This window comes from Solanum stenotomum, chromosome 8, assembly GCF_019186545.1.
Source record: "Solanum stenotomum isolate F172 chromosome 8, ASM1918654v1, whole genome shotgun sequence".
In the NCBI taxonomy this organism is placed as follows: Eukaryota; Viridiplantae; Streptophyta; class Magnoliopsida; order Solanales; family Solanaceae; genus Solanum; species Solanum stenotomum.
The window spans coordinates 53,988,836-54,007,858 of record NC_064289.1 but is presented as its reverse complement, the minus strand read 5'-3'; the positions used below and the strand labels follow the sequence as shown (position 1 = coordinate 54,007,858).

General features: G+C 36.9%; 1 protein-coding gene across 2 annotated transcripts in view; it reads left to right on the top strand.

The window, feature by feature from the left end:
- The window catches only part of LOC125872748 (probable LRR receptor-like serine/threonine-protein kinase At3g47570), a 159,053-nt gene that overhangs the window by 1,706 nt on the left and 138,324 nt on the right, over positions 1-19,023 (top strand). Inside the window, exon 1 of one of the 2 annotated variants that reach the window (XM_049553528.1) lies at positions 17,492-18,150. The exons of the other annotated variant lie outside the window; for it this stretch is intronic. Within the exon in view, the coding sequence (XP_049409485.1) occupies positions 17,887-18,150 (264 nt within the window). The 5' untranslated portion in view covers positions 17,492-17,886. Of the gene's footprint in view, positions 1-17,491; positions 18,151-19,023 lie in introns of those variants that run through there. 2 annotated transcript variants of the gene reach the window in all.

Genomic DNA, 19,023 nt, shown 5'->3' with positions numbered 1-19,023 from the left:
AAGTGTGTCAATAGTCGGCACTAGGTGGAATCAGACCATCTACTCATTTGTGTTATTTGATTACTTAAGTGTGTTTAATCAAGGTTGTAGGAAGCAACTAGTTTCTTGATGTATGTAGTTTTGATGATGTGTGGAAGTCGAAAATGAGAAGTAAATGATTGTTGTGTTGCCAATGACTACAGATATTTCTACCAAACTTTGAATGTGTTTCTTCAATTCTTTGTTCTCCAAAATCATGTTGATCAAGTTTTATTACAGTTTTCAACTGAAAATTTTGTTTATTTTATTTTACTAGAGAGAGATACTGGACAAAACAGTCTTAAAACAAACTGGAACAACAAAGAAAAACAACAGAATGCAGGACATTCAGTATTCACTTTTGCAAGAAATTAAAATGCAGGAAAGAGAGATTTATAAATTTCTAGCCTTTGATTCTTAATCGGAGGTTTATTTTTATCTTTTTCTTGATAGGTTTTCTTATCAAAACGTTTAAGATTTAAGCACTTATTTGGTCTGAGTAGGTCTTAATCATTAACATCATCAAAAAAGTCTTAATATCATTAGGAGGTATTTTTGTGTGGAATATTTCACCATCACTCTGTCCACAACTACAAGCTACCATCATTAACCACCTTTGTTATTACAATTACCACTTGTGTCAGTCGCTATCATATCTATCACCTCCGTTATTATAATTATGTCCACTTTCAACACCACCACCACTACCGTAATCCTTGTCCCCAATGTCACTTGTGAACACTCAAAATTGAAAGGCATAGATGTCAGTTGAGACCAAGTTAAAAGACGTGTTTATGTATAATGTCTTTATTTTTCTTGCGCAGAAAACAGATGTGCAAAGCATGTAATAGTCAATAGGATGAACAAATTTCTTCCAAGTTATAAATGCCAAAAGAAAGGACATCCAAATTGACATCTTATTAAGGCAATAGAATTCAAGTTGTTGGTTTACTTTGACATTTTCTTCCTCTGTCTTCATTTTCTTGGACTCATCAGCAATTATCTTGACAAATATTCATTACTTGATTCATCAATTGCATATTATAACGTTAAAGTAATAAATAAAAAATTGATTACTAAAAATGCTAAAAGATTGTAATTTTGTGAAATATTTAACTAATGATGTATATATACAGAAGTCGAGCCAAAGGCAGCAGTTGACCTGCATCCTATACTTGCATTTGCATTAGACTACTGGTGAGTATTCAAGGAGTTGGTAAAAAAATGATACATAAACCTATTACTAGTAAAATTTTGGGACCATAACCATTGCTTCGCGGACTTCACCTCTGAGCCAGCTCTGTGTGGAATTTGAAGATTTCTGTATAAAGAAAGTCAGGATATTGAGTCCGGAGTTTCCCCACAGGAAGGATCAAAGAAATGTTGAAGAGGTTTTAAATTAAAACTTTCATCAAGATTAATGAATTTGTGTTGAACATATCTTCGAAATTTATGTGTAACAAAGAATGCTAATTTGTACTATGTAAATACATCAACATCTCTATCGACCCAAAAAAAAAAAAGATGCCTTGTTGAAACAACCTCTTACATTGAACTTAAATATATATGGCAAGACTAAACTGTTTCCAGTTTCTTTACATTAAGTGGTTTCATTGTCCATCCCCAATTAAGCCCCCACAGAAGAAAAATAGACAAAGACCTGGTCACATTACAACTATTGGTACTCAAAATTGACTCATATCTCCAAAAACTAACAAAAAATGCAAATATACTGTCTCACTAGTTATAAACTACGAAACTTTCGAGAATCTTAATAGCTTAGTAGGTTGGCTACCAAAAGTCCCACCTTGTTGGTGAGGGTTCGATTCCCCCACATTGTAATCTCCTCCCCCCACAATCACTCTTCGTATGGCCACCTTCTAATATGTCCATGGTCTCTGCCTCAATATTTGTAGCAATACCAATTATCATTGGTTGTGCGTATATCAGAAAACTTATCTCTCAAACAAAAATTATATGAACTTGGCTTGGGATTACTCTTACTAGCCTCATCAGTGTTACATTTGATTCTATCACCATCTCGTAGCCTCCATTTTACAGTACAGTAATGTAATTTTAGGCTTACGCTACAGTAATAGATGCATGCTTTCAATGTTAAAACCTGTACAAGAAGCAAACTGCATTCATGCCTTATAGTCAGAATTTGTACTTATCTTATGATTTCGACAAAAATATACAAATAACAAACTTTAACAATAAATCAAGTAAAAACATGTCGTACAGGAGTAACTGATGTATTAAAACAAGTACTTTCCAGAATTTTTTACTCCTGTCGCTGTCTGAATCAAATTCAAAAATTGATGAGTTTCAAAGAGCCAAGTTCTTATGGTAAAACGTTCTGTCATTCCAGTTATTTGTCAAGTAGAAAGCAGGCAATCTATTGAATTTCAAGCATTCAATTTCACCACGATACATTCATAGACTTTTTTGGTTTTTTAAGAAAAGAGTAAATGCCACAGCTATTGGATTGAATGAACAAGTTTCTTCCAAGTTATAAATGCCACAAGTGACCAGAAAGAAAGGACTTGGAAGTTGACTCATAAAGGGAATAGTCTGTAGGTTGTTGGAGTATATAAATGCCACAAATTAAGTGACCACATGGTGCTTTGACATTTTCTTCATTTACACTATGTTGGAGATCATATCATACAATGTGTAATGAATTTGATATCATTAAATAGATCTTCTAACACCATTGCTTTGCATTATCAATTCTTCTTTTAGTCACAGTTATGGGAAAAATTTGCAATATTTTCTTTGCTCTTGCAATTTTGATTCTATTACTCCATCACCATACTTCACTTGCTAATATTAACACTGATAAAGCTGCTCTTCTTGCATTGAAATCTCACATTTCTTTTGATCCTAACAACATTTTAGCAAGCAACTGGTCTTCTTCCGGCCCAGTTTGCAGCTGGATTGGAATCACTTGTGGCTCTTGACACAATCGAGTCACTGCTTTAAACATTTCTAGCATGCAACTTCATGGTACCATTCCTCCACACATTGGAAACCTCTCATTTCTCGTCTTCCTAAACATCTATAACAACAATTTCCATGGAGATTTGCCAAAGGAGTTAGCTCATTTGCAGCGGTTGAAATTCATTAATGTTAGAAGCAATAACTTCACCGGAGCCATCCATCATTTTTAAGTCTGTTACCTAACCTTCGATACATGATCCTTTTGTGGAATCAATTTTCTGGGAAGATTCCATCTTCCCTTTCCAATCTAACAAAGCTAGAATTCTTGGGCTTCCAGAAAAATTCTCTCGAAGGAGAGATCCCTAGGGAACTCGGTGATCTTCCCTACCTGACTATTTTAGACTTACAAGGTAACCAGCTTACTGGCTCTGTACCAATGCCAATCTTCAACATTACGACAATGCAAATACTTGCTCTTACGGGCAACAATTTTACTGGAAAGCTTCCAACAACTATATGTGACCATCTTCCAAACTTGGAAGGGCTTCACCTCACAAGCAACTCCCTAGATGGAGTTATTCCACCAAGCCTGGAGAAATGCAGAAAGCTTCAAGTCTTGTCATTGTCGCTCAATGAGTTTATAGGAACTATACCAAGAGAGCTAGCCAACTTAAAATTATTTCTTGGAGAACAACACTTGGAAGGTAATATGATATTTCCTTAAAAAGAAATATGAAAATTTTATTCCGCCAAAGTGGTAATTAACTCATATATTTCCCCAAATTTACAGGAGAGATACCAGTGGAGCTAGGTAATCTTAAGAAACTACAGCAGCTGAGTTTGCCTGATAGTATGTTTACAGGTTCTGTCCCTGCAAGCATTTTCAACATGTCAACACTGCAGCTCATAGATCTTAGACAAAACAAGCTTTCAGGTACTCTACCTTCAGGTCATGGAATGCCGCGCCTAGAAGAACTTTATTTTGGATTAAATAATCTGAGTGGTTCTATCACTGGTTCAATCTTGAATTCTTCAAGAATCCGATTGCTTGATATCTCAGGCAATGGTTTCACAGGTCAGATTCCTGAATCGCTAGGTAACTTAGAGTACCTTGAGGTTCTGAACTTGCAGCTGAATAGTTTTTCCAGCGATTCAGCATTGAGCTTCCTTACATCATTAACAAACTGTAGGAAACTAAGAGCACTAAAGTTTAACGACAATGCATTAGATGGTGTTTTGCCTGCATCAGTTGGTAATTTCTCAAACTCACTGCAAAACTTTCGAGGAGATGGTTGTAAATTGAAGGGCGCCATTCCTCGAGAAATCGGTAATCTAACTGGAGTGATAAGGATGGTTCTGCATAACAATGAGTTTACCCGACATATTCCAAATACTGTCCAAGGAAGGTTGAGCCTTCAAGAAATTTACCTAGATAGCAACAGGATAGAAGGAACCATACCAGATGTTATGTGCAATTTGAAGAATCTAGGTGCATTAGGCTTATCTGGAAATCAATTTTCTGGTTCTGTGCCACCATGCTTAGGAAAAGTTACCAGTTTGAGGTATGTTAATCTAGCTCACAACAGGCTAAATTCAAGCTTACCTGAAAGCTTAGGCGGCCTTAGTGATCTCATAGAATTCAATATTTCATATAATTTATTGAGTGGGGAAATTCCCCTTGAGAATGAAAATTTAAAGGCTATACTCCTAGATCTGTCAAAAAATAAATTTTCTGGTAATATTCCTAGCACTCTAGGGGGTCTAGATAAATTGACTTATCTTTCGCTGGCACATAATACACTAGAAGGGCCCGTTTCAAATTCATTTGGAAAAATGTTGGAATTGGAATTCTTAGATTTGTCCTACAACAATCTTAGTGGTGAAATTCCAAAGTCATTAGAAGCTCTTCTGTATCTCAAATCCATGAATTTATCATTCAATAAACTAAGTGGAGAAATTCCCATTGGCGGTCCTTTTGCAAATGTCACTAGTCAATCCTTCTTGTTCAATGATGCACTCTGTGGTGACTCCTGGTTTAACATAAAACCATGTCAAACCAAATCTACAAAGAAGTCAAAAAGAAAAAGAGTGCTTATAGGTTTATATACGCTGTTAGGGATTGTGTCACTCCTTGTGTTGGCAGTTCGATATGTGGTGTTAAGATTGAGAAAGTCAAAGAAGAATGCAATTCAAGCAGATGTGTCACTGGTAAAAGAGCATGAAAGAATTTCCTATTATGAACTTGAACAAGCAACCGAAGGATTCAACGAAAGCAACTTGCTTGGTAGTGGGAGTTTCCGCACAGTCTACAAAGGGATACTTAAAGATGGTATTGTTTTGGCAGCAAAGGTATTCAATGTGCAACTAGAGGGTGCATTCAAAAGTTTTGACACGGAATGTGAGACACTCCGCAACCTTCGCCACAGAAATCTGACCAAAGTTATTACAAGCTGTGCCAACCTTGATTTCAAGGCCCTGGTGTTGGAATACATGCCCAATGGGACACTTGATAAATGGTTATACTCTCACAACTTGTTCATGAATTTATTACAGAGAGTAGATATAATGATAGATGTTGCATCTGCAATGGACTATCTCCACAATGGCTATTGTAACATCCGGTAAGTTGAAATAACTATGAGAGGCTTAAAAATCGGAAATAGTCTTTTTTTTGGAAAAAAATTCAAAATCTGGAAATTTGGCCAAGTGTGGAAATCAATGAGTTTTTGGCCAACTTTGAGCAGTCGTAACTCCTATCTCAGGATGAATTAGGAATAGTTCCAGTTATGGTTGCGAAGCTTGTGGAATGATCTTTCTAACACCACCGAGTTTACTCGATTCCGAGTTCGTATGAGCGAGTTATGCCCTTTGAAAGTTGGGCAGTTGGCAGGGGATCCGTCCGGAAATTTTAAGGGCATTTTGGTCTTTTCCCTAGTTTTTCTTTTGGGGTTATATTGTTGTGTTAGGCTGATTGTTGGATCATTTTGGTCCCATTTTAAAGAGTGAAAGCTAGGGCTTTTGAGTGAAGAAGAGAAGAAGAAGAGAAGAAGAGGAGAAGAAGGAGAAGAAGAAAGAGGAGATCAACAAGTTTCCGTCAAGATCGTCGTGGATATCGTCGGGGGTGATCCCTATCAAGCTATGTGAGTCTTTAGTGTAGGTTGATCCTTTCCCTCATACACCAAACTCATTATTATTGAGAAAGATTGGATATGTTGTTGAAGTTGTTGGGTTGTGTTGTTGATGCTGTTGATCATGTTGTTGAAGTTCTTGTTGGTTGTGGGACATGATTTGGTTGTGTGTTTGAGTTGAATCTCTTGTATGTTGAGGGTTTTATGATCCCTAGTGTTTGGGATTGAGTCCATTGAAGTTGGGATGGTTTAGAGTTGAAAAAAAGGGGGAGAAAAGTCGAGTTTTCTGGGGAAGGGGTTGGCGCGTCGCGCCTGCCAGCGCGCCCCAAAGGGGACTCTGAAGTCCAGCCCTTGGGGCGGCACGCCTCTCAGAGCGCCAGCAGGTGCCTTCTGAGCTTCAAGGGCTGGCGCTCCGCGCCTTGCAGAGCGCCAAGGACGCCATGTTCCCCCATTCTTTCCATGCTTTCTCATGCATGTTCCTAGGTATTATACCCATGTTTCCTAGTTGTTTCCAACACTCTAAGGTACATTTAGACATCCCGATTCATCCATAAACATGTGATCATATACCTTGAATCCGTAATTCAATTCAAGGCAAGTTAGGATCGAAGTTAAGGTGAAGTTAGAGTCAAGTCAAGCAAGGTTTAAAAGTAAGTTCAAGCAAGTCTCTAAAGCTTTTCAAGAGTCGTTATTAAACGTTTTACCTTTGTTTTAAGGTTCAAGTTTCAAGTCGAGTAAAGAATATAGAGTTCAAGCCAAGTGAAGAGTCTCAAGTTTCAAGTCAAGTCAAGAGCATATAGTCGAGTCCATTTCTCGAAAGTTATCAGGGAACTATGTATTTCCCAAAGAGGTTTCTAAATGTTTTTACATTTGAGTAAGAAAGGAACATCGATTTCCAAGAGAGCCGTTGGGCTAGATTTTAAGCAATTTTCTCAAACCAAAGAAAGACGTGTTTAAAACACTTACGAGCTAAGTATTTTTGGGAGTAGTCTTGAGCATCGAATTGGGACACGAGTTCATATAAACTCAACTCTCCATAAGAACCATGCGCCAACATGTAACGGGTCATACTTTTTAGATGAATCCATAAAGTTAAGCTAGTGGATCCACTTGGAAAAGTTAGCTTCCTATATCATGGCAAGGTATAGGATGGTCCTCGGGCAACGTGAGGTAAAACGTTGTATCACCACTACGTTTAATAGTGGTGGTTTGTCGGTTAGAGAAGCTCCCACAGTAGAAAAAAAAGCTTGGTTCCTCGAATAGTTCTGCTTAGTGTGGACGGGGGTATGGGACCTCATTCATACATTGCACAAGTAGACTTTGAGAGGAAGCATGATATTTTCATGATATTATAAAGTTGATTTTTACGTCATGTTTTTAAGAGTTTTACAAGCTTTATATATTGCATGTGTCTTATTGCTTTATTTATTAAGTTCGGTTATTCATGAGTCGAACAGAGCCAAGGTAAGTGTTCTATTGTACTCTTTTCAAGCTTAAGTTGTGGCTTAGCTTTTCAGCTTGCATACTCGTACATTCCATGTACTGATGCCAGTTGGCCTGCATCTTATGACGATGCAGTTACAGGTACCCCGGATCAGCATCCTGCGCGTCGTTGATTTAGCTAAGCACTCCAGAGTCAGTGGTGAGCCTCCTTGCATTCTGGAGGACTCAATTATTTTGTATTCTTAAGTTTTGTTTTGTTAGGATGTTGCGGGGTCTGTCCCAACATCCATCTCAGTGGTATAGAGGCTTCATAGACAGTCAGTCAGTTAGTTTTGAGTCTCTCTTTTGTGTATATGTATAAATATTCTATTTTGAGACTCAAGTTGCCTTTTTGGCCATATTTTATCAGTTGGTTGTTTATAACCTTTCATTGCATTGAGTTATGTTTTTGAGATAGGTTTCCGCTGAGTTAAGAAAGCCAGGCCAAGGGTTCGCTTGGAGCCAGCAATGGTCTCCGAGTGCCGGTCCCGCCCAGGGTGTAGGCTCGGGGCGTGACAGCTATTCAACGCCTGTGGTGCATTGTGACTTGAAGCCAAGCAATGTCTTGCTAGATCAACAAACGGTTGCTCATGTAAGTGATTTTGGCTTTTGCAAAAATGTTAGGTGCAGGGGAGGCTTTTGTCCAAACAAAGACAATTGCAACCATTGGATATTTTGCTCCAGGTATATTAGAAGTTTTAAAATCTTTCTGATATCGTTTAACTACTCCAAACAATTTTTTCCCCTACATATAGATTAATATTCTCTGTTTTATTGTGATCATTTTTTACCATGATTGTAGAGTATGGACAAGATGGAATAGTATCCACAAGCTATGATGTTTATAGTTTTGGCACCATGATAATGGAGACATTCACAAGAAAGAGACCAAGTGATGAAATATTTATCGGAGAATTGAGCATATAACGTTGGGTTAGTAATTCCTTCCCAAGTGGAATTCATAAGGTGGTGGATTCTAATTTGGTACAGCCAGGGGATGAACATATTGACGCAAAGATGCAATGTTTGTTATCTATCATGGAATTAGCTTTGAGTTGCACTGTAGTGACACCTGATCCAAGAATTAGCATGAAAGATGCTCTTTCAACACTGAAAAAGATTAGGCTACAGCTTGTTATTAGTCAGCACTAGGTGGAATCAGACCGTATACTCATGTTATCTGATTACCTATGCTAGTTACGTTAATCTTTCAATTTTGTTCAAGTACTTAAGTGTGTTTAATTTTCTTGATTTATGTAGTTTTGATGATATATGGACGTCGAAAATTAGTGTTTGTGGTGTTTCCAATGACTACAAAGAATTTTACATAACTTTGAATATGGAATATGATATTTCAATCTTCAACAACATTTTTCAACTTATCGTCACTAAAGGTTGTGGTAGTCTAGTAGTATCCAGGGCTGTCTTAACCACTAAGCCACTAAAGCCCTCGCTTGGGGCCCTATATATTTTGGAGAAAAAGATCATGTTAATTGTTGGTAAAGCCACGACAAGTCTTGATAAGATAAAGTTCAAAGGTGAAGGACAGAAAATTATGTTAAAACAATTTAACAACCAAACTTTTAAAAAAGTTTAACTAGTTGTTCTATCCAACTAATTAAATTGACCCCATTGACTAAAAGACATTCCAATATAAAAACAGTAGATTGGTATACAATAAATTTGATATCATTAAATAGATCTTTCTAAGATCATTGCTTTGTATTATCAAGTACTCTTGTCATAGTTATGGCAAGAACTTGCAATCTTCTCTTTGCTCTTGCAATTTTCATTATGCTTCATCGCCATACTTCTTCACTTGCTACTATTAGCACTGATAAAGCCGCTCTTCTTTCGTTAAAGTCTCAGATTTCCTTTGATCCTAACAACATCCTAACAAGAAACTGGTCTTCTTGCAGCTGGATTGGAATCACTTGCAGCTCCCGCCACCACCGAGTCACTGCTTTAAACATATCTAGCATGCAACTTCATGGTACCATTTCTCCACACCTTGGAAACCTCTAATTTCTTGTTTCCCTCAACATAAGTTACAATGCTTTCTATGGAGATTTACCAGTAAGGTTGGCTCATTTGCAGAGGCTGAAATTTTGTTAGAAAATTAAGATTTGTCTAAAAACTCCTAGATTGGAGATATTTTGTATTAGATATGTTTGAAAAGTAAGAATTGTCTAGAAACTCCTAGGTTGGAGATATTTTGTATTAGATATGTTAGAAAAGTAAGAATTGTCTAGAAACTCCTAGGTGGAGATATTTTGTAGTAGATATGTTAGTCTTGATTTAAAATAAGTGGTGGCTAGTGAGCCACATAGGTACATAGTTTGGTGTGAGATATTTTGCTTATTATGTGGTTGTAATTCTCACACTTTATATAAATACACCATATGTAATGAAACATCTAGTGTGAAAAAATTGAACTCAAGAAAACTTAAGCCTTCTTCTTCACTTTCAGATTTTCTGTAGCAATTTACAGCTCCTATTTCCTACTGTTTACACCTTGTAGACCTGAAGTTCTTCTTCATTTTCATTGTAACTAATTTACAAGTGTCACAAGTAATAACTTCACCGGAGCCATTCTATCATCTTTAAGTTTGTTACCGAATCTACGCTTTGCGTACCTTTCGATGAATCAATTTTCAGGAGAAGTTCCTTCTTTTGTTTCCAACATAACAAAGCTGGAAGTGTGGAGTATGAAAAATAATTTTCTAAAAGGAGAGATCCCTCGGGAACTCGGTGATCTTTGCTACCTGACCTTTTTAGATCTGCAATTTAATGAACTTAGAGGCTCTATACCATCATCAATCTTCAACATTACAACTATGAAAAATATTGGTCTTACCTATAACAATCTTACTGGTCAGCTTCCAACAACTATATGCAACCATCTTCCAAATTTGAAAGGGCTTTACCTCTCAAGAAACTACCTCGGTGGTGTTATTCCACCAAACTTAGAAAAATGCCGAAAACTACAAATATTGTCTCTGTCTTACAATGAGTTTACTGGAACTGTACCAAAAGAGCTAGCGAACTTAACAGCTCTTACAAAATTATATGTCGGAGGTCTTCATTTGGAAGGTAATACAATATTTTCTTACAAGAAAAATGAAAATGTTCTTCTGCAGAAGTGGTAACTCATATATTTCCCTAAATTAATGACAGGAGAGATACCAGTGGAGCTTGGTAATCTGAAGAAACTACAAACGCTAGGATTATCAGAGAATCGGTTTAGTGGTTCTGTCCCTGCAAAAATTTTCAACATGTCATCACTGCAGGTCCTAGATATTGCACAAAACAAACTTTCAGGTACTCTACCTTCAGATTTAGGTCGTCGAATGCCGAGCCTAGAACAACTCTTTTTTGGAGTAAATAATCTTAGTGGTTTTATCTCTGATTCAATCTCAAATGCTTCTAGACTCAGAATACTTGATCTCTCAGGCAATAGTTTCACAGGTCCGATTCCGGGATCACTTGGTAACTTAGAGTACCTTGAGGTTCTGAGCATTTCGGGAAATAATTTTGTAAACGATTTAACATTGAGCTTCCTCACATCATTGACAAACTGTAGGAATCTAAGAGCACTCTGGTTTGATGGAAATCCATTGGATGGTGTTTTGCCATCATCAGTTGATAATTTCTCAAACTCACTGCACACCTTTAGAGGAAGTTATTGTAAAGTGAAGGGTGTCATACCTCGAGAAATTGGTAATCTTACTGGAGTGACAAGGATTGATCTGTATAACAATGAGTTGACCGGACATATTCCAAATACTGTCCAAGGAATGTTGAGCCTTCAAGAACTTTACCTACAAAGCAACAAGATAGAAGGAACCATACCAGATGTTATGTGCAGTTTGAAGAATCTTGGTGCGTTAGACTTGTCAAGAAATCGGTTTTCTGGTTCATTGCCACCATGCTCAGGGAATGTTGCTAGTTTGAGGACACTTTATCTAGCTGTTAATAGGCAGAATTCTAGATTACCTGCAAGCTTGGGGAGCCTTCGTGATCTCATAGTATTCAATATTTCATCAAATTTATTGAGTGGAGAAATTCCCTTTGAGATTGGAAACTTAAAGGCTGCAACACTCATTGATCTATCAAAAAATTATTTTTCTGGTAAGATTCCTAGCACTCTAGGGGGTCTAGATAAATTGATTAATCTTTCTTTGGCACATAATAGATTAGAGGGGCCTATTCCAGATTCATTTGGCAAAATGTTAGCATTAGAATTCTTGGATTTGTGCTATAACTATCTCAGTGGTCAAATTCCAAAGTCATTAGAAGTTCTTGTGTATCTCAAATACATGAATTTCTCACTCAATAAACTCAGTGGTGAGATTCCCACTGGTGGCCCTTTTGCAAACATCACCAGCCAGTCCTTCCTATTCAATGATGCCTTATGTGGTGACTCTCGGTTTATCGTGAAACCATGCCTAACCAAATCTACAGAGAAGTTGAGAAGAAAAATGGTGCTCACAAGTTTATATATTCTATTAGGGATTGGATCACTCCTTGCGTTGACTGTTGGATATGCGGTGTTAAGATTGAGAAAGACAAAGAAAAATGCAAGTCAAGTAGATGTGTCTTTGGTAAAAGAGCATGAAAGAATTTCCTATTATGAACTTGAACAGGCAACTGAAGGATTCAATGAAAGCAACTTGCTTGGTAGTGGGGGTTTCAGCGAGGTCTACAAAGGGATACTTAAGGATGGTACTCTTTTGGCAGCAAAGGTATTCAATGTACAATTGGAGGGTGCATTCAAAAGTTTTGACGCAGAATGTGAGATACTCCGGAACCTTCGCCACAGAAATCTGACCAAAGTCATCACCAGCTGTTCCAACCTTAATTTCAAAGCCTTAGTTCTGGAATACATGCCCAATGGGACACTCAATAAATGGTTATACTCCCACAACTTGTTCTTGAATTTATTGTAGAGATTAGATATAATGATCGATGTTGCATCAGCAATGGAGTATCTCCACAATGGCTATTCAACAGCTGTGCATTGTGACTTGAAGCCAAGCAATGTCTTGCTAGATCAAGATATGGTTGGCCATGTTAGTGATTTTGGCATTGCAAAATTGTTAAGTGCAGGGGAGGCTTCTTTTGTTCAAACAAGGACAATTGCAACCATTGGATATATTGCTCCAGGTATTTAATCAGAATTTTTTTAGAGTTCTCTCATATCGTTTACATACTCAAAATAATTCTTGCCCCTAGATGATGTATATCAATACTCTCAAGGAATTTTTTATGATAATTTTGTATCATGTGCAGAGTACGGACAAGATGGAATAGTATCGACGAGTTGTGATGTTTATAGTTTTGGCATCTTGATAATGGAAACGTTTACAAGAATGAGGCCTAGTGATGAAACATTTAATGGAGAAATGAGCATACAACGTTGGGTTAGTGATTCCTTCCCAAGTGGAATTCATAAGGTGGTGGATTCAAATTTGGTAACGCCAGGGGAAGAACAGATTGACTTAAAGATGCAATGTTTGGTATCTATCATGGAATTAGCTTTGAGATGCACTTTAGTGAAACCTGATGCAAGAATTAGGATGAAAGATGCTCTTTCGATACTTGAAAAGATTAGGCTCCAACTTGTCATTGGTTGCTACTAGGTGGAATATAGTTGTAGTATAGCCTCTTTTGTATGTTGCTTGATTACATATGTTGGTTGTGTTAAGCTAATTCAATACAAGTACTTCAGGTTTTTCAATGAGAAAATTAGCAACTATTGAGGACCACTTCTATCACCTCAGAAGACATGATTGAAAAACTTATTTTTGTTTGAACAAGAAGTTAAAGGAAGAAATAAAAGTTGGAATAAACTGAAACTGCTTTCAGGAGTCTTCCATTATAAAAAGGAAAGTGAAAAGGAACAATAAGTTCCCCTTTTATGCAAAAAAGCAAAGCAATCTTGAAAGCAAAAGATTCACTTTCCAATAATTTGCAGTTATCTTATCTTATTGTTGAGCCTAAGACCAAAGGCAGATTTCACACAGCAAGGTCAAGCCAGATAATCAAAGAATAAAGAGACTTTATAATGGTTAGTTGCCCCCACACAACAACTAATTAATAGATTTATTGACTTAAAAACTTAGGAAGACTTGCATTTTCTATTCCATCACAGATAAGTAAAGATGAGTCATTTTGTTCACTCAGAATTTTCAATCCTCAGTCTCATTTTTGCTCTTTTCAATTTGGACAGTTTACTAATTTTTTTGTCTGTTATAAAAAAAAATTAACATCTTCTTTATACAGAAACTAGTTAGCTTTTACATACCAATTCATGTAAATTATAGCAAAAGATAGGGGCAAAATGGAAGAAAAAGATCTCTCTCGATCTCGATATAAATATAGCAGATACAAGGAATTATATTTTAGTCACAATAGTAGGTTACTTTTAGGTCCAATGTTTTCGGACAGTCTTTTGGTAAAATAGAGAATTTGCAAGGATTTCTATTTTTAATTTTATTTTATGTAAGATTGGACTACGATGAACTTAAATGAAGTGATATGAATTCTTATATCTAACGTCAATTTGTTTGGGATTGAGGCATTGTAGCAATTTTTGTTGTATTATGAATGTCTTGAAATCTGCCTCATGAGTTTCGTTTTAGTTAGTTATCTGAATTATTTACTGCAGATCTGTTAAGATTTCTTTTTATTCAATAAACTCTTCTTTCAACTTAATAATATATCTCTCCTTTTCTTCTTTGCCATTTTTTAAATTTGTTAAACATTAACAAATTGGTATCAGATCCTGTAACACCTCATACTTTCGGGTTAAAATTTGAACCGTTCTACGTATCTAGTTAAACTCGGACTCAGTGAATTTGATTGCACCTAGGTGTAAAGGTCAAGTCTTAAGTGTGAGAATTGTATTGGATGTGAATTAAGGTCAAGGAAATTTAGCACAAAGTTGAGTTGAAAGCATCCCTATGATGAAGTTTTCATGTAAGTTCTCACAAGTGTCCACTTCAAACAAGTATATCTCCTAGAATAGGAAGAGTTACGTAGCCCATAACCTAGAAAATTAAAGTTCAGTATAGTTTCCAACACAATAATTCATCAGTCAAGCGGATATTTTTGCAAGAAATTATGCCTATTTTACTGGGCATTGCCTTGTTGCACGCCGGCTGCGCGCCCAAGCTATCAGCTGAGTGATAGCACACTGACGGAAGTGCTACTGCCTTGATGCGCATCAGGTGTGCGCCCAAGACGTCATCTGTGCGACAGCGCGTGCACATTATCTTTTCTTTTTTGAAGATAAGGCGTGTCTGATCATTGATCCAAGTGGTCATGGAATTAAAATACAGTTAAAAAGTTTTTCCTTGAATCCGATGGGGGAAGAACATGTAGCTTTACCAAGTCAGTCCATTTGGCACAAACAATTGGGTCACTTTCACCACAATGATCTTTTGTATATTCAGAAAAAGGAGCTGGCAGAAAGGTTTACCTCCACTTGAAGAGGAACTCTGAAGTTGTGAGGCATATCGATTTGGTATGCAAACAAGATTATCATTCACCAGATCAACTTGGTGAGCAACTTAACAATTGCAGAGTTAACAGAAGTCCTTATTTCGCTATATCAGAATTGCATGTATATATACACTAGCAAGAATCTACATAATCTTCTTCTTTATAGGATTTTAGTTTAAATTATTTGCTTTAATTCTGTGAATAAGATGTGGTGTTAAAACCTATCTCTACCTAGCCTCCTATTTCAATCATGTTTAATTTATATTTCTACCACATTTTTGCAAGGATTTTTGTTTGTTACCCACTCCGTGTCGGATATCTATTTTCAATCCCGATTATTTTGGACTTTGAAAAGTTTCATCTGCCTATGAAAAACGGTTCCATTTGAGGATTTATACACATAATCACTAGTTAAACAACTTTGTTCATTAGTTAAGTGGAGAAAAAGATCATTTTAATTGTTGGTGAAGTCGCAATGCGTCTTAATAAGATAAATTCTAAGGTGTAGCATAAAAAATCAGCTTGGGACCCAACAAAACTTATAAAATGTTTAACTAGTTGTTGTATCCAACAAGTTGATGTGACACCATTAGTCCAGTATAAAAACAGTATATTGGTATACAATAAATTTGATATCATTGCTTTGTATTATCAATTCTTGTCATAGTTATGGGAAGAATTTGCAATCATCTGTTAGCTCTTGCAGTTTTCATTATGCTTCATCACCATACTTCTTCACTTGCTAGTATTTCCACCGATGAAGCTGCTCTTCTTGCACTGAAATCTCACATTTCTTTTGATCCTAACAACATCCTAGCACTTCTTCCAGCCTGGTTTGCAGCTGGATTGGAATTACTTGCAGCTCCCGCCACCACCGAGTCACTGCTTTAGACATTTCTAGCATGCAACTTCATGGTACCATACCTCCACATCTCGGAAACCTCTCATTTCTTGTTTCCCTCAACATTCATAACAACACTTTCCATGGAGATTTTCCAAAAGAGTTGGTCCATTTACAAAGGTTGAAATCGATTAGTGTCACGAGAAATAACTTCACTGGAGCCATTCTATCATCTTTAAGTTTGTTACCAAACCTACGCTTTGTGTATCTTTCAATGAATCAATTTTCGGGAGAAATTCCTTCTTCTATATCCAATGTAACAAAGCTGGAAGTGTTGAGTATGCAAAGTAATTTTCTAGAAGGAGACATCCCTCGAGAATTCGGTGATCTTCGCTACCTGACTTTTTTAGATTTGCAATATAATCAACTTAGTGGCTCTATACCAACATCAATCTTCAACATTACGTCGATAAAAAACCTTGGTCTTTCCTTTAACAATCTCACAGGAAAGCTTCCAACAACTATTTGTGACCATCTTCCAAATTTGGAAGGGCTTTACCTCTCAAAAAACTATATAGGTGGCGTTATTCCACCGAACTTAGAAAATTGCAGAAAGCTTCAAATCTTGTCATTGTCTTACAATGAGTTTATTGGAATCGTACCAAGAGAGCTAGCCAACCTAACAGCTCTTACGGAATTGTATATTATTGCTCTGCATTTAGAAGGTAGTGTTATATTCTCTAAAAAGAAAAATGAAAATGTTCTTCCTTTTCTCTCTTCCGCAAAACTGGCAACTCATATATTTCCCTAAATTAATGACAGGAGAGATACCAGTGGAGCTCGGTAATCTTGAGAAACTACAAGTGTTGGGATTATCACAGAATCAGTTTAGTGGTTCAGTCCCTCAAATTCTTCTAGACTCAGAATACTTGATCTCTCAGGCAATAGTTTCACAGGTCGGATTCCAGGATCACTTGGTAACTTAGAGTACCTTGAGGTTCTGAGCATTTCAGGAGATAATTTTGTCAGCGATTCAACATTGAGCTTCCTCACATCATTGACAAACTGTAGGAATCTAAGAGCACTCTGGTTTGATGAAAATCCTTTGGAAGGTGTTTTGCCTGCATCAGTTGGTAATTTCTCAAACTCACTGCACACTTTTAGAGGAAGTGATTGTAAATTGAAGGGCGTCATACCTTGAGAAATTGGTAATCTTACTGGAGTGACATGGATTGATCTGTATAACAATGAGTTGACCGGACATATTCCAAATACTGTCCAAGGAATGTTGAGCCTTCAAGAACTTTACCCACAAAGAAACAAGATAGAAGGACACATACTAGATGTTATGTTCAGTTTAAAGAATCTTGGTGCATTAGACTTGTCAAGAAATAAGTTTTCTGGTTCGGTGCCACCATGCTTAGGGAATGTTACTAGTTTGAGGACACTTTATCTAGCTTATAATAGGCTGAATTCAAGATTACCTGCAAGCTTGGGGGACCTTCGTGATCTCATAGAATTCAATATTTCATATAATTTATTGAGTGGGAAAATTCCCATTGTGATTGGAAACTTAAAGGCTGCAGCACTCATTGATCTATCAAAAAATGATTTTTCTGGTAAGATTCCTAGCACTCTAGGGGGTCTAGATAAATTGATTAATCTTTCTATGGCACATAATAGATTAGAGGGGCCTATTCCAGATTCATTTGGCAAAATGTTAGCATTATAATTCTTGGATTTGTGCCATAACAATCTTAGTGGTGAGATTCCAAAGTCATTAGAAGCTCTTGTGTATCTCAAATACATGAATTTCTCATTCAATAAACTCAGTGGAGAATTCCCACTGGTGGCCCTTTTGCAAACATCACCAACCAGTCCTTCCTATCCAATGATGCACTATGTGGTGACTCTCGGTTTATCGTGAAACCATGCCTAACCAAATCTACAGAGAAGTCAAGAAGAAAAATGGTGCTTACAAGTCTATACATTCTATTAGGAATTGGATCACTCCTCGCGTTGGCTGTTGGATATGCGGTGTTAAGATTGAGAAAGACAAAGAAGAATGCAAGTCAAGTAGATGTGTCACTGGTAAAAGAGCACAAAAGAATTTCCTATTATGAACTTGAACAAGCAACCAAAGGATTCAACGAAAGCAACTTGCTTGGTAGTGGGAGTTTCAGCACAGTCTACAAAGGGATACTTAAGGATGGTACTCTTTTGGCAGCAAAGGTATTCAATGTACAATTGGAGGGTGCATTCAAAAGTTTTGACACGGAATGTGAGATACTCCGGAACCTTCGCCACAGAAATCTAACCAAAGTCATCACCAGCTGCTCCAACCTTGATTTCAAAGCTCTAGTGCTGGAATACATGCCCAATGGGACACTCAATAAATGGTTATACTCCCACAACTTGTTCTTGAATTTATTGCAGAGATTAGATATAATGATCGATGTTGCATCAGCAATGGAGTATCTCCACAATGGCTATTCAACACCTGTGGTGCATTGTGACTTGAAGCCAAGCAATGTGTTGCTAGATCAAGAAATGGTTGGCCATGTAAGTGATTTTGTCATTGCAAATTTGTTAGGTGCAGGGGAGCCTTTTTTTGTTCAAACAAGGACAATTGCAACCATTGGATACATTGCTCCAGGTATATTAGAATGTTTTAGAGTTTTTCATATCGTTTAAATACTCAAAATAATTCCTGCCCCTAGATATAGGTCAATACTCTATACTCTCAAGGAAACTTTTATGATAATTTTCAATCATGATTGCAGAGTATGGACAAGATGGAATAGTATCCACAAGTTGTGAGGTTTATAGTTTTTATAGTTTTGGCATCCTGATAATGGAGACATTTACAAGAATGAGACTAAGTGATGAAATATTTAATGGAGAAATGAGCATACAATGTTGGGTTAGTGATTCCTTCCCAAGTGGAATTCATAAGGTGGTGGATTCAAATTTGGTAATGCCGGGGGAAGAACAGATCGACTTAAAGATGCAATGTTTGTTATCTATAATAGAATTAGCTTTGAGATGCACTTTAGTGAAACCTGATGCAAGAATTAGCATGAAAGATGCTCTTTCGACACTTAG